The sequence below is a fragment of the Anneissia japonica genome, unplaced genomic scaffold (genome assembly GCF_011630105.1).
Source record: "Anneissia japonica isolate Jap-2015-1 unplaced genomic scaffold, ASM1163010v1 scaffold287857_len828801_cov194, whole genome shotgun sequence".
Lineage (NCBI taxonomy): Eukaryota > Metazoa > Echinodermata > Crinoidea > Comatulida > Comatulidae > Anneissia > Anneissia japonica.
The window spans coordinates 92,353-105,395 of NW_022738478.1; the positions used below are offsets into that span (position 1 = coordinate 92,353).

At 37.9% G+C, this 13,043-nt stretch overlaps 1 protein-coding gene across 1 annotated transcript in view; it reads right to left on the bottom strand.

Moving 5' to 3' along the window:
• Window positions 1-12,986, bottom strand: part of LOC117117556 (neurogenic locus notch homolog protein 1-like) — a 23,790-nt gene extending 10,804 nt beyond the window's left edge. Inside the window, 8 exon segments of the mRNA XM_033261889.1 lie at window positions 2,570-2,683; window positions 3,763-3,882; window positions 4,136-4,249; window positions 5,070-10,160; window positions 10,466-10,579; window positions 11,102-11,215; window positions 11,716-11,829; window positions 12,953-12,986. Of these exon segments, the coding sequence (XP_033117780.1) occupies window positions 2,570-2,683; window positions 3,763-3,882; window positions 4,136-4,249; window positions 5,070-10,160; window positions 10,466-10,579; window positions 11,102-11,215; window positions 11,716-11,829; window positions 12,953-12,986 (5,815 nt within the window).
• Window positions 12,987-13,043: the final 57 nt, after the last annotated feature.

Genomic DNA, 13,043 nt, shown 5'->3' on the forward strand with positions numbered 1-13,043 from the left:
GACCTAGGCTAGGCCTCTGTCAGTTCTGGTCTGCTGACTGATGTGTGAGCGAGCCTTTCTTTTTCTGGCGAACGAAACAACAATTCACCTAGGCCTAGCTGGTACTGCAGAGGCCCGGCTTTCGACCAGCTCAAGGAAGCCGCATTAACAAACACATTTGCATCTTCACTTATAGGAATAGGCCCGGTCTAGGAGAGAATATCACGAAAATGCACCCGGATTTAGCAGGAAATATGCACAGCTCGGAATGTAATGCAATTATCAAGCAGTTTTTACAATGTCATAAAGATCATCCATGGAAAAAATTTATAGGAGCATGCAATTCTATAAACAACCAAATGAATGCATGCCTGAAAGAAGAAAGAAAACAAAATTATCAAAGAAACAAACAGGTAACAAACGAAAAGCGTAGAAGAATGGGACTTGATGTGAAGGTTGAGTAGTTTGCAGAAAGACTGAAAAACCAAACAGAATTGTGAAAGTTGAAACCACAAACAAGCAGTGTTCTCTTGACGTCTGCTGAAATTGTGAAGGAGTTTACTGTAATGGATACTGATCATCTATCATTCACAAACTCTAACTGTATTAATTAGCTCAGGTCCAAACGTGATAGTGGCGTATTGTGAAGCATGAGTAGCGGGACGTGAAAACTTCTAAGGTTTCCACCCCCTTCTATATAAAAAAAAAAAAACACTTTTAAAATCACCTCTGCTTTTTTTCACCACCTCCCTCAATACCCCATAAATACACCATTTACTATGCCAAATCTAGGATTGTTGTAGCTATGAGCACTTTATAGGTTTATATTCCTCCGATGTATATGAGCATCTGGTAGAATGTAAAATGCTGAATTTCACAAGACAGAGGGAGGTGCATTTGTGAAAATGTTTATTCTAAAGGCCAACTCAGACAGCGTAGGCCGTCGCAGCCCGACCTGATTTATCGTCGGGGACAGTCTTAAGCCGTCATGAGAAATATTAAACATGTTTAATATTCTACTACGCGACTGCCCCCGACGCACACCATCGCGTCTGTGTTCAACTCACACAGACCCAACGCAACAACAAATCGCGTCGGGCTGCGTCGTACGACGCTGTCTGAGTTGGCCTTTAGATGCAGGTTTTTTACTAATAAAAAAAAAAAAAGAGAGAAAATTGGTGTTGCTCTTCTTTTTCTCTCAGCTTTGAATATTCTTAAATCTATTCGCCATCCCCAATTATTTCTTAAACCCCCCCCCCCCCCCCCCCCACCTCCTTCAATATCATTTGTACAGCATATCAATCTTTTTTCCTTGGAGGTTGCTCCTGGTTCAACTCGATATGAGCTGTGGGCCAGTGCTGCTTAAGTACTGTATTGAGGTGGATGTGCATTAAACAAATTGATTTTGTAAACATTAAAAAGAATGTTCTAATTAAAAATTATAAATTGTGCAAATCATGTGTCCAAATTATTACTTGTGTAGTTTTAAAAAGCAAAAAAAATATAGAAGTGTATTGATTCGAAAGTATTAAATTGTGTAATTTAAAACATTCTATGTATTGTAATGGTTTGATTTGCATCGCAAGGGCGCTACTCGTCTTGCTTGTATTCTACAGGTGTTCGCTCTTCTTTGTAGAGTTTAAACCACTCAGGAGGGAAGTAACCTAAGCATCTGTTAAACCACAACAGTAGAGAGATTTCGTACGCAAACAAATATGTGTACGCATATGTTTAGCTATCCGTAACAGTTCATAGCCATTCTGTGTTTTTAGCAATCACAGCGCAATTCAAGTGTAGTCTAGGGCCTTAGATTAGGCATACTATACTCTGTTCTCTTTTCTCATGTTTTAAAAAGTTTTATTAGTAAATGTAAGGTTTTGGAAATTTAAAATTGCCAAGAAGTGTTGGTTATTTTGTGATAAGCCCTGTTTATGACCCTGGCCTGACTCAAAATGATGATGTATCCGTCACACTAACTGTACGCGTTCGCGTGCGAAACCTCCCTAGTGTTAACTACATATACATTATAATATATACTAACATTTTAATATGTGAACATGAACAAAACCATCCTAATACAGTATAGAAAAATCTATTAACACAATGAGTAACTAAAAACTTCAAATAATGCACACAGTTTGAAATAAATTTTACTATTCTAATAAAGATGCAATGGGTTCTTGAAAGTGCAGAAGCAAGTCCTTATCTGAGAAGTCTTCTACCAACAAAACCCTGAGTGAGCAGCAGCTCAAACCAGCGCCGATGTTAAGGCTGCAGTTAGCAGTGCCCTGTCTTAGTACTTAGTACTGTCTCCTATTCAAGGTCAAAGTTCAATTTATTGAACCTATCCTATCACCCCACATCATACAAACTTACCCTTTAAAAGCAATCGTTAATTCTATCTGTTGTATTTGAATGAATGTCTTTCTCATCACCTTGCATGAATAATGGAACATGCTTAGATGCTGCAAACAACTGTTCTTGTGTGTCTGGATGGTTATGAAGGGTATGTCAGTGAAGCATCTAGGAAAGTTTCATTATTCATGTAGGGTGACAAGACATTCAAAACTTGAATAGAAAATGTGTTTACCAACTGAGCAGGTTGGGTCTCTATAGTCTTGGTTGCAATTACAGACATAGGAATTAATTCTATCCTCACATGTTCCACCATTCTTACATGGGCTGCTACTACACTCATTGATATCTGAAATGATAAACACCAGCTTAAAAAAAAAAACACTATAAAATCTAATTGCAGTACAGTAGTTACGAATGACTTTCCATATCTGTTATTTTTAATTTTACGTTGTAATATGGGATTGTTTCTATTACTTTTCACAATTTATTAAAAAGATGATGAGTAGGATCAGATAAAATAAAGTTGATTTTAGTTGAGTTGTATAAAATATCTGGATAATCTTGCTCAAGACAAACTACCAAAGACACAAACTAAACAAAAGGTTAAAATACTTGGTAAAATGGACTTATAAAATAGTTGTGAAATGGTTTGATAAATATTAAAAGATTTAAGTTTGCGCAGAAAAAACATACGCTTTTGCAGCCTATTATATGTAATCTTGGTATTTAAGTCAAATTTAAGTTCATCATCAATTTCTACAAAACTGAAAAAAACCCCTGCATTTTGTGAGGGGTAAATTCTATTTTTTTTAAACATTTGATGTTAAGTGCATCAAAGCTCTGGCAATAGTTGTGCCTTGTTGTTAAGATGCTGTCTTCCAATCCCTAAAAATTTTCTCACAAAATAAATTGTAACTAGGTGTTGGCTGATTGAGAGAGGGCGACATTTCATTTTCATAGAGGTTTTTTAAAATTAAAGGAGGTAGAAATCAATAGTTTATCTTCATTAGATGAGACTTTTTGTATACCTTGTTTCGCAAACTTATAAGATCCTCAGAGGAGGGGGATATCATCTTATATCATATATAGTTTTGCCAAAAACATTCAGATGGAGGAAAAAATGCAAATAAAACTATTGGTGAATGTAAACAGTGTAGTAATGGGATGGGTAAATGCTTTAAATTTATATAATTTGATAGAAATATACATAGCTTATTTTTAGAGATTTAGCAGCAAGTGTAATAAATTTCCATTTTTTTCCCGTGGTGGTGGGTGTGCTAATTGGTCAAAAATAAAATTTAATATTTTTATTCGAAATCATCGTTATTGGCAGACGGTGGGTTCGCTAAACAAGGTATAAAAAAAGTCTAATGTAATTAAAACTTTCGAAAAATAAAAATTAATTTTATTATCGTAGAACATTACCGATTTCACAGAATACACCCGTATAGCCAGCACTGCACTCACACAGGAATCTGTCAATCAGGTTGATACAGGCAGCCCCATTAGAGCAAGGAGCACTTGCACACTCATTAATATCCGACACTACAAACATCACAAAACAAAACATATTTATGCAATCGAAGTAAGAGGAATATCTTCACAGAAGTGGTGTCAACTTTTGCTATGAGGGACACCTTAATAGAAGTTTCCCTTTAGCAAAACCATTCAACAATGTTTGAAAATTCTTAATTTAAAATTATTCTCTTTATGCACACAGAGGGTAGTGCGCTTCAATTAAAAGTATTATAAGAAATAATTCATTGTAAAGTTGTACATAAACAGAATAAATACATACCTATTTCACAATTGACACCTGCATATCCAGGTAGACAGGTGCATGAGTAATGATTGATGTGATCAAGGCAGGTGGCACCATTCACACAAGGATTACTGTCGCATTCATGGGTGTCTGAAAAAAACCAGGAATTAATCATTTTAAGTAATTTGTTATAGTTTTTGTATTTATTGACCTTTGTCTGTTATAAAACATGTAAACACCATTACGCTATTACGTTATGTTCTGTCCACATTATCAAATTTTCTTGGACAAAAAAAACTGTTGTATGACCATATATAGTCATGATATGCCCATATATGGTCATAATGTGATGTCATCATGACCATATTTAGGCATGTCACATGTTTTTATCAAATAAAATTTGGTAGTTTGGACAGGGTTTAACACTACAGTTACTGTCTTTGTAGAGCTACAAATCTAGAACAATAAAATTCCATATTTATATTTCTTACTAATGTAATTTAATCTGGTCATTTATATAGTGCCTTTCTTAATACAGATACGAAGCACTGTAAGTTTTTCCCTGGTCATTGGGCCACCTGTTGCTGCCATCTTGGCACAGTAGCAGGCATCCCCACCAGGTACCCATTTATACTCCTGGGTGGGGAGAAGCAATGCAGATAAAGTGCCTTGCTCTTGAAACCCTGACAACGAGGTTGGGAAACCAAAGCGCTTCCTTTGCACATTGACTTTCAATATCACAAAATATAGTGTTAGGTATACAAATAATGTATGTTGATACAGCCATAAACACTATAGTTTTAACTATTATAATGAACTGGAATGAAAACGTATGTGATACACTTGCAGGTGGGATGGTGGGTTGCGGTTTAATAAGAAGGTGCTAAATTCAAAAACAGTAAGACCGATTACTTTTCAAGACATACATGTTCATGCTGTTAAATGATATTTGACCTCTGAGGAGACTTACTAATCTCACACTGTTGACCTTCAAATCCCAGCTGACAGCTACACGAAGTACCGCTAACAATATCATCAATGCATCGACCACCATTTTGACAAAAATCAAAACAAAAATCAATTATCGAGCAGTCAAAACCCTTGAATCCATGGATACATTCGCATTCATATCCTTTCATTACATTTGTACAAACACCATCATTATGGCAGGGGTCAAACAGGCACTCGTCTATGTCTTCATCACAAAGTGTTCCCTGAACTCCAATGGGACATGTGCAAAAGAAACTGTTGATATTATCCAGACATGTGGCTCCATTCAAGCATGGATTACTTGAACATTCATTGATGTTGATTCCACACTGGAAGCCTTCGTATCCAGCTGTACAGTCACATACATACCGATTTTCCAAATTCAAACACACTCCATTTTGACAAGGACTGCTGGCACATTCATTGACATCAATATCACAAAGATCACCCTCAAATCCTTGAGCACATACGCAAATAAACGCATCGGGTATGTCCAAGCAGGATGCACCGTTTAAACACGGCGAACTATTGCATCTGTTCAGCAAAAACTCACAGTTATTACCTTGTGCATAGTCTGGACAGGTGCACTTGTAGCTGTTTACAAAATCAATGCAGATGCCAGAATTCTGGCATGGATTGCTTCTGCACTCATCCACATCCTCCTGACAGTGTGACCCTTGATGGCCCGAGGAACATATACAATTAAACCCGGAATCCAAACTGATACATGTGCCTCCATTTTGACAGACAACATTCAAGCAAAAGTTTGTTTGAACAACAATAATTTGCATTTCACACTCTGTACCACTGAAAGTGTCTGGGCAAGAGCATTCGTATTCATTGATAAGATCATGGCAAATTCCTCCATTCTGACACGGACCACTTAAGCACTCATTGACATCCTCTTGGCATTGTATTCCACTGAATCCTGACAAACAAGCGCAAGTGAATTCTCCAAAGCCATCATTGATACACGGGCTGCCATTCCTACATGGACTGCTACGGCACACATCAAAAAATATTTGGCAGTGTTCTCCAGTGTAGCCGGTGATGCAGTCACAGCTATAGCTGCTAATGAGATCAACACAGAATCCTCCATTTTGACAAGGATCACTACTGCATTCATCAATGTTGATTTCACAGAAGGTGCCAGTGAACCCTACTGGACATGTGCATGTAAACATGTTTACTATATCAACACACAAGCCACCATTCTTGCAAGGACTACTACTGCATTCATCCACTTCAAGTTCACATCTCTCTCCTACATAACCATCCTCACATGAGCAAGCATAACTATTCACGAGATCCACACATGTTGCATTATTCTTACAAAGGTCGATCTCACACTCATTGATGTCAATCTCACATGTTTCTCCTTCAAATCCTGGGGCACACAAACAATTATAATAATTTATTTCATTATGGCATGTTCCATTATTTAGACAGGGTGATGAAAGGCATTCATCTTGCTCCACTTCACAGTCATACCCCTCAAAACCTTCAGGACATATACAAAAATAGTTGTTCACAGCATCTAGGCATGTTCCATTATTCATGCAGGGTGACAAGAGACATTCATCTACCTCCACTTCACAGTCAAAACCCTCAAAACCATCAAGACACACACAGGAATAATTGTTGACAGCATCTAGACATGTTCCATTATTCATGCAGGGTGATAAGAGACATTCATCTATATCCAGTTCACAGTCATACCCCTCGTAACCGTCAAGACACACACAGGAATAGCTGTTGACAGCATCTAGGCATGTTCCATTATTCATGCAGGGTGATAAGAGACATTCATCTATCTCCACTTCACAGTCAAAACCCACATAACCATCAGGACACACACAGGAATAGTTGTTCACAGCATCTAGGCATGTCCCATTATTCATACAGGGTGATGAGAGACACTCATCTATCTCCACTTCACAGTCATACCCCTCGTAACCGTCAAGACACACACAGAAATAGTTGTTCACAACATCTAGGCATGTTCCATTATTCATGCAGGGTGACAAGAGACATTCATCTATCTCCACTTCACAGTCAAAACCCTCATAACCGTCAAGACACACACAGGAATAATTGTTCACAGCATCTAGGCATGTTCCATTATTCATGCAGGGTGATAAGAGACATTCATCTATCTCCACTTCACAGTCAAAACCCTCATAACCATCAAAACACACACAGGAATAGTTGTTTACAGCATCTAGGCATGTTCCATTATTCAAGCAGGGAAAAGGCACACAGTCATCAATATCAACTTCACAATTGACACCTGTAAAACCTTTAATGCAAATGCACTCATATATATTAATGAAGTCAATACATGATGCATTATTCTGACATGGTTGACTTCTACATTCATCTATGTTTACATCACAAGTGGTTCCATTGTACCCTGCCTCACAGATGCACTCAAATCCATTCACGTTATCTACACACGTTGAATTACGTCTACAAGGGCTGCTAGCACATTCATTGATATTCACCTCACAATTCACACCACTGTATCCAGGTGCACATTCACAAGTGTACTGATTGACCTGGTCAAGGCAGACAGCACCATTCATGCAAGGTGCACTTCTACATTCATTAACATCTTCACTGCAAGTGGGGCCTACAAATCCCTCAACACATAGGCACTGATAGGCATTGTGATTATCTAGGCATGTACCATTATTTAGACAGGGATCACTCTCGCACTCATTCACATCAATCTCGCATGACGAACCAATAAATCCTGCAACACAGATGCATTCATAGCTCATCAGACCATCGATGCAATCAGCTCCATTTTGGCATGGTGCGCTCTCACATTCATTAACCTCCATTTCGCAAAAATCACCGCTATACCCTAAACTACACAAGCAATTATAAGCACCAATCAGATCTTCGCATGTTCCATTATTCAGACAGGGATTTCCTGCACACTCATTTATATCCTCTTCACAATTTGTGCCATTGTAGCCAGAACCACATATACAGGTGTAACCATTGACATCATCTATACAGGTGGCCCCATGAAGGCATGGGATACTCTCGCATTCATTAATATTCACTTCACATGCTTCTCCAACAAAACCTTGCAAACATGTACACCAGTATGCATTGATCTCATTGTGACATGTGCCGTTATTCTGACACGGATTACTCTTGCATTCATCTACATCAACATCACAGTCCTGACCGCTGAAACCTGGTAGGCAGACACATGCATATTCGTTTTCTAAATCTGTACATGTTGCATTATTCCTGCAAGGAGCACTCTCGCACTCATCAACATCTATTACTGTTTCACATAAGAATCCGCCAAAGCCATCCAAGCAACTACAACTAAAAGAGTTTTGTAAATCGTGGCACACGCCATCATTCATACACGGTAAACTTTGACATTCATCAATGTTCACTTCACAGTTGCTGCCTTCAAATCCTGGCAAACATAAGCAAGTGTACTCATCACGCATATCAACACACTCCGCGCCGTTCATGCATGGCAAACTGGTGCATTCGTTTATATCAATCTCACACATTGTACCCGTAACACCTGGTAAACATGCACACCCAAATCTATTAAGTAAGTCATTGCATGTTCCATTATTCTGACAGGGGTTACTTTCACACTCGTTGATATCCTGTTCACAATGATTTCCTGAATAGCCTGCAGCACATTTGCAACGGAAGTTATCAATGAGGTCAACACACGTGGCGTTATTCTGACAAAGATCACTTGCACAGTCGTCAAAATCCTGCTCGCAACGGATTCCAACAAACCCCTCCAAACACTCACAAAGGTAGTTGTTTATTCCGTCAATACATGTGGCATTATTGAAGCAAGGATTACTTTCGCATTCATCAATATTGGTTCCGCAGTCTGAACCGATGAAACCCGGCAAGCAATCACAAATAAAATAATTGACACCGTCTCGACATGTTGCGTTGTTTTGACACGGATTTAAATTACATTCGTTATAATCGATCTCACAGTTGGATCCAACAAACCCATCTATACACGTACAATTGTATCCATTGAAAACATCAACACACGTAGCATTATTAAAGCATGGATGACTATCGCATTCATTAACTTCAACATTGCAAACATCCCCTGTCCAGCCTGATGGGCATTCGCAGTGGTAATCATTAATTAGGTCGATGCATTTTGCGTCATTTTCGCAATGTGAATCTATGCAATCATCTATGTTAGTTTCACAATAGTGCCCTACAAAGCCTAGAACACATAAACATTCAAAATGACCAACAGAATTTTGACATGTTGAATTATTCAAGCAAGGATCTTCCAAACACTCATCGATGTCATTCTCGCAAAATTCTCCTGCAAATCCAGAGGCGCAGTTACAATTGTAATGGTCGACATGATCAATACAAACAGCGTTATTGAGGCAGGGAGCACTTTCGCATTCATTGATGTTTATGCTGCAGTTTTTTCCTGTGAACCCTCCACTACAAAGACATTCATAATCATTGGCCTGGTTTATGCATGGAGATTCATTTTTACAAGGATCATCAATGCAAAAAGGAGGTTCCTCACAGTTCTCACCTCGATAATCATCTTTGCAAATGCAATTATAACTTCCAGTCAAATCCTGACATTCACCATTATTTAAACATGGGGAACTTTCACATTCGTTGATATTGATATTGCACATTGGTCCTGTAAAGCCTTCATGACAATCACATGCAAATGCATTAACAATGTCTCTACAGGCTCCATTGCTGCATGGATTGCTCACACATTCATCAATATCTTCATCACAGGTGTCACCTGTAAATCCACCTGTGCAGGTGCAACCAAATGTGCTTCCATCCATGTTGCATATACCTCCATTTTTGCAAGGATTATCCAAGCAGAGGTCAATTATATCACAGTTTAAGCTCAGGAAGCCTTCGGGACATATGCATGAATATGCGTCATTCTCTTCCTCGCATTCTCCGCCATTTTGACACGGATTACTGGCACAACTTCCAAATCCAGGGATCTGAATAATGAAACTTTCGGATGACGAAAAAAGGTCGGGGACAGAGTCATCAGTTAAGACTTGGGATAGTCAGAAGGAAGAAAAGAGGGGATGAAAAAATTAATGTATGTTTTTATAGGTGCAAGTGATGAAGAACATGCATACACAAATACTATACTGAAAGAAATGTTTTTAATTGTAATTAAGAAAATGTAATTAAATTGCACTAAATTCTTCACATAGTACTGTATTGTTTCTATAGCTACAACTTACTTATTAGACAGAAACCACCAAAACTTATAAATCTGTAATTTGCATGCAGGTATATGACAATTTATGAGACAGCTGCTTTAATTGGTCAATGATGTAACCCATGACAACTTACTCGTTCCACAATTTGCTCCTGTGAAACCATCTTGACAGGTACATGTGTAGACACCAGTTAGATCACTGCACACTCCACCATTCTGGCAAGGGCTGCTTGCACACTCATCTATGTCTAAAAATGGTCAAGCATATACAATGTAAAAAAATATACTCTAAATAATATAACAATAAACAATGACAAACCATAAAATCAAGATGAAATTTTTGAACATTATATAGAGATACAGAAGATTCTTATCAAATCTATTCATGAGTTCATACTCTGGGAAACGATGTCGATTTAGTTCTAAAAACTCAACAATACGATCCTTGTGTATAGTGGTAAAAGGATTGGTAGGAGCAGGGTCACGATGTGAACACTCCTTTCTTGACCCCTAGGAATAGGTAACATCAGTAACCTCCTTCTGCATTCAAAACTATTGTATGCTCATACAAAACTATTGTATGCCCATACCAGGGAGGTGTAATATCTCCCTGCCAATACATGGTCATGATGTACCTATATATGGTCATGATGTGATGTCATCATGACCATATTTAGGCATGTCACATGTTTATGTCAAATAAAATTTGATAGTCTGGACAGGGCATAACAGATAAATGAAGATTTTCATTTTGTAATAAAATAATTTACCTATGTCACAGGTAAACCCCTCGAAGCCCGGTAGACATGTACACCTGTAACTATTAATATCATCCACACAGGCTGCTCCATTTTGACAGGGTGTGCTGGCACATTCATCTACGTCTGTATACAAAAAGGCTTTGGTAAATGTATTAGAAAAGACACTGAAGAAAAATATATTTTAATATAAATGTGTGTTTGACTCTACAACCTACATTCATACTGGCAATTTAGTTGACAGGCGATGATAGATTAGTATGAGGTGCTCCTAACACACAAGTAGGCAAAATTTAGCTCACAGACTGCATGCAGCCCAACATCGGTTTTTTGGCAGCCCATGAAAAGAAATTGATATTTCTACCATCCACCCATTCTTGTTACAGCCCGACTTAACATAAAGCAGTATTAAAGCAGTGTATAAAGGTATTTGTAACCATATTGGTAAACATCAAATTTTCATGATGAGTTTGCTTGCGTCTGCAGTGTCAGATCAATAATTCAACTTGGTTCTCCGATGTATTTTTGTGCCCACCCCTGCCCTAACAGCTCATTCCCCTACATTCAGCAATGAATATGTTACTACCTTTACCTTGTGTTATTATTGTATTCATATTTTGACGTACCTGTCTCACAATTATTGCCAATGAACCCAGAAATGCAAATGCAATCATATCCATTGACTAGATCTTGGCAAATACCATTATTTTGACATGGTAAACTATCACATTCATCAATATCTGCAAAATACAAATTGCATTAAAACATTTATTATTCATTAATAATGATACTCATTTATTGGGAAATATAATATGTAGAAAATTCTCCAAGACTTTTGAAAAAAATCAAATTAAATCTGGCTAAATGAAATCCTTATTCAACCAATATATTGTTCAACTATATTTGAATTCAGGAGTAAGAATCTATGGTTATTATTATCCAATAAATTATAAATGATTGTTCCTTTTTGGTGTACAGTTCAGTAAATATCGGTGCTGGTTTGAACGGCACGCCCACCTATGGCTCTGGTGGTGGATCAAGTCTTCTCGGACAAGGACAATAAACTATAGGCCCAGTGTACCCAATGTGGCTCGCGGGCACTTAAAAGAGCCCAGAACATCTTTTGAAACAAGTAGAGGGTTTAGCCACCCAAAATAAAAGATATCCAAAGAATTAAAATAAAAATAAGAATCACATATGTTATGTTTAAATAGTCACTGACCCCAAAAAAGAACTGTCCAATCTATAATAATAAAGCATGGCTGCCCTTTATAAACATGTGACTTTGATTGACGGCAGTGCTCTAGTTTGTGTGAAACTAAATAAAAGAAATTCAAGTTGTAGTAAGATATTAGGTGAGCAAGATTTGCAAAAAAAAGGCACAGAAAGGGTATTTCATAAGAATTTTTCAACTCGGGAAATGATTAACTATTTGCTAACAATGCATTTAATTGATGCTTACTACACTACAGTGCAAGACTGGGTGTTTAGATTTGATAAAAACTCTTCATATGGCTTACATATTTCAAACAGGTACAATAAGATTTTGACTTCAGTCTTACCCCTTTCAACATATAACACAGCATATGAGTTATTTAAGTAGTATCATACAAAAATTGTATATTTAACAGGGTGTGGTGCCAGTGAGGGCCGAGGGCCAGGGCCCAGTGTTGGGCATAGCAGGCCACCATGGAGAAAAACACAACTCATCAGGAAGAAGAAAAAATACCTTTATTTTATTAGACTCTCAAATTGATTAATTAGGCCTATCAAACCCCTAAATTTTCATAATTTCCAGGGACTACACCGCCAGATCGCTACCGACCGCCCCACTTATGCTCTGGTCGGGGAATCAGCCCTCACATTGGCACAATGGACTCCCAGTTGGGCAAAGCATGGCACCACCCCTGATATTTAATAAATACATATGTGGCGGTGACAAGGGGAAGAGTCG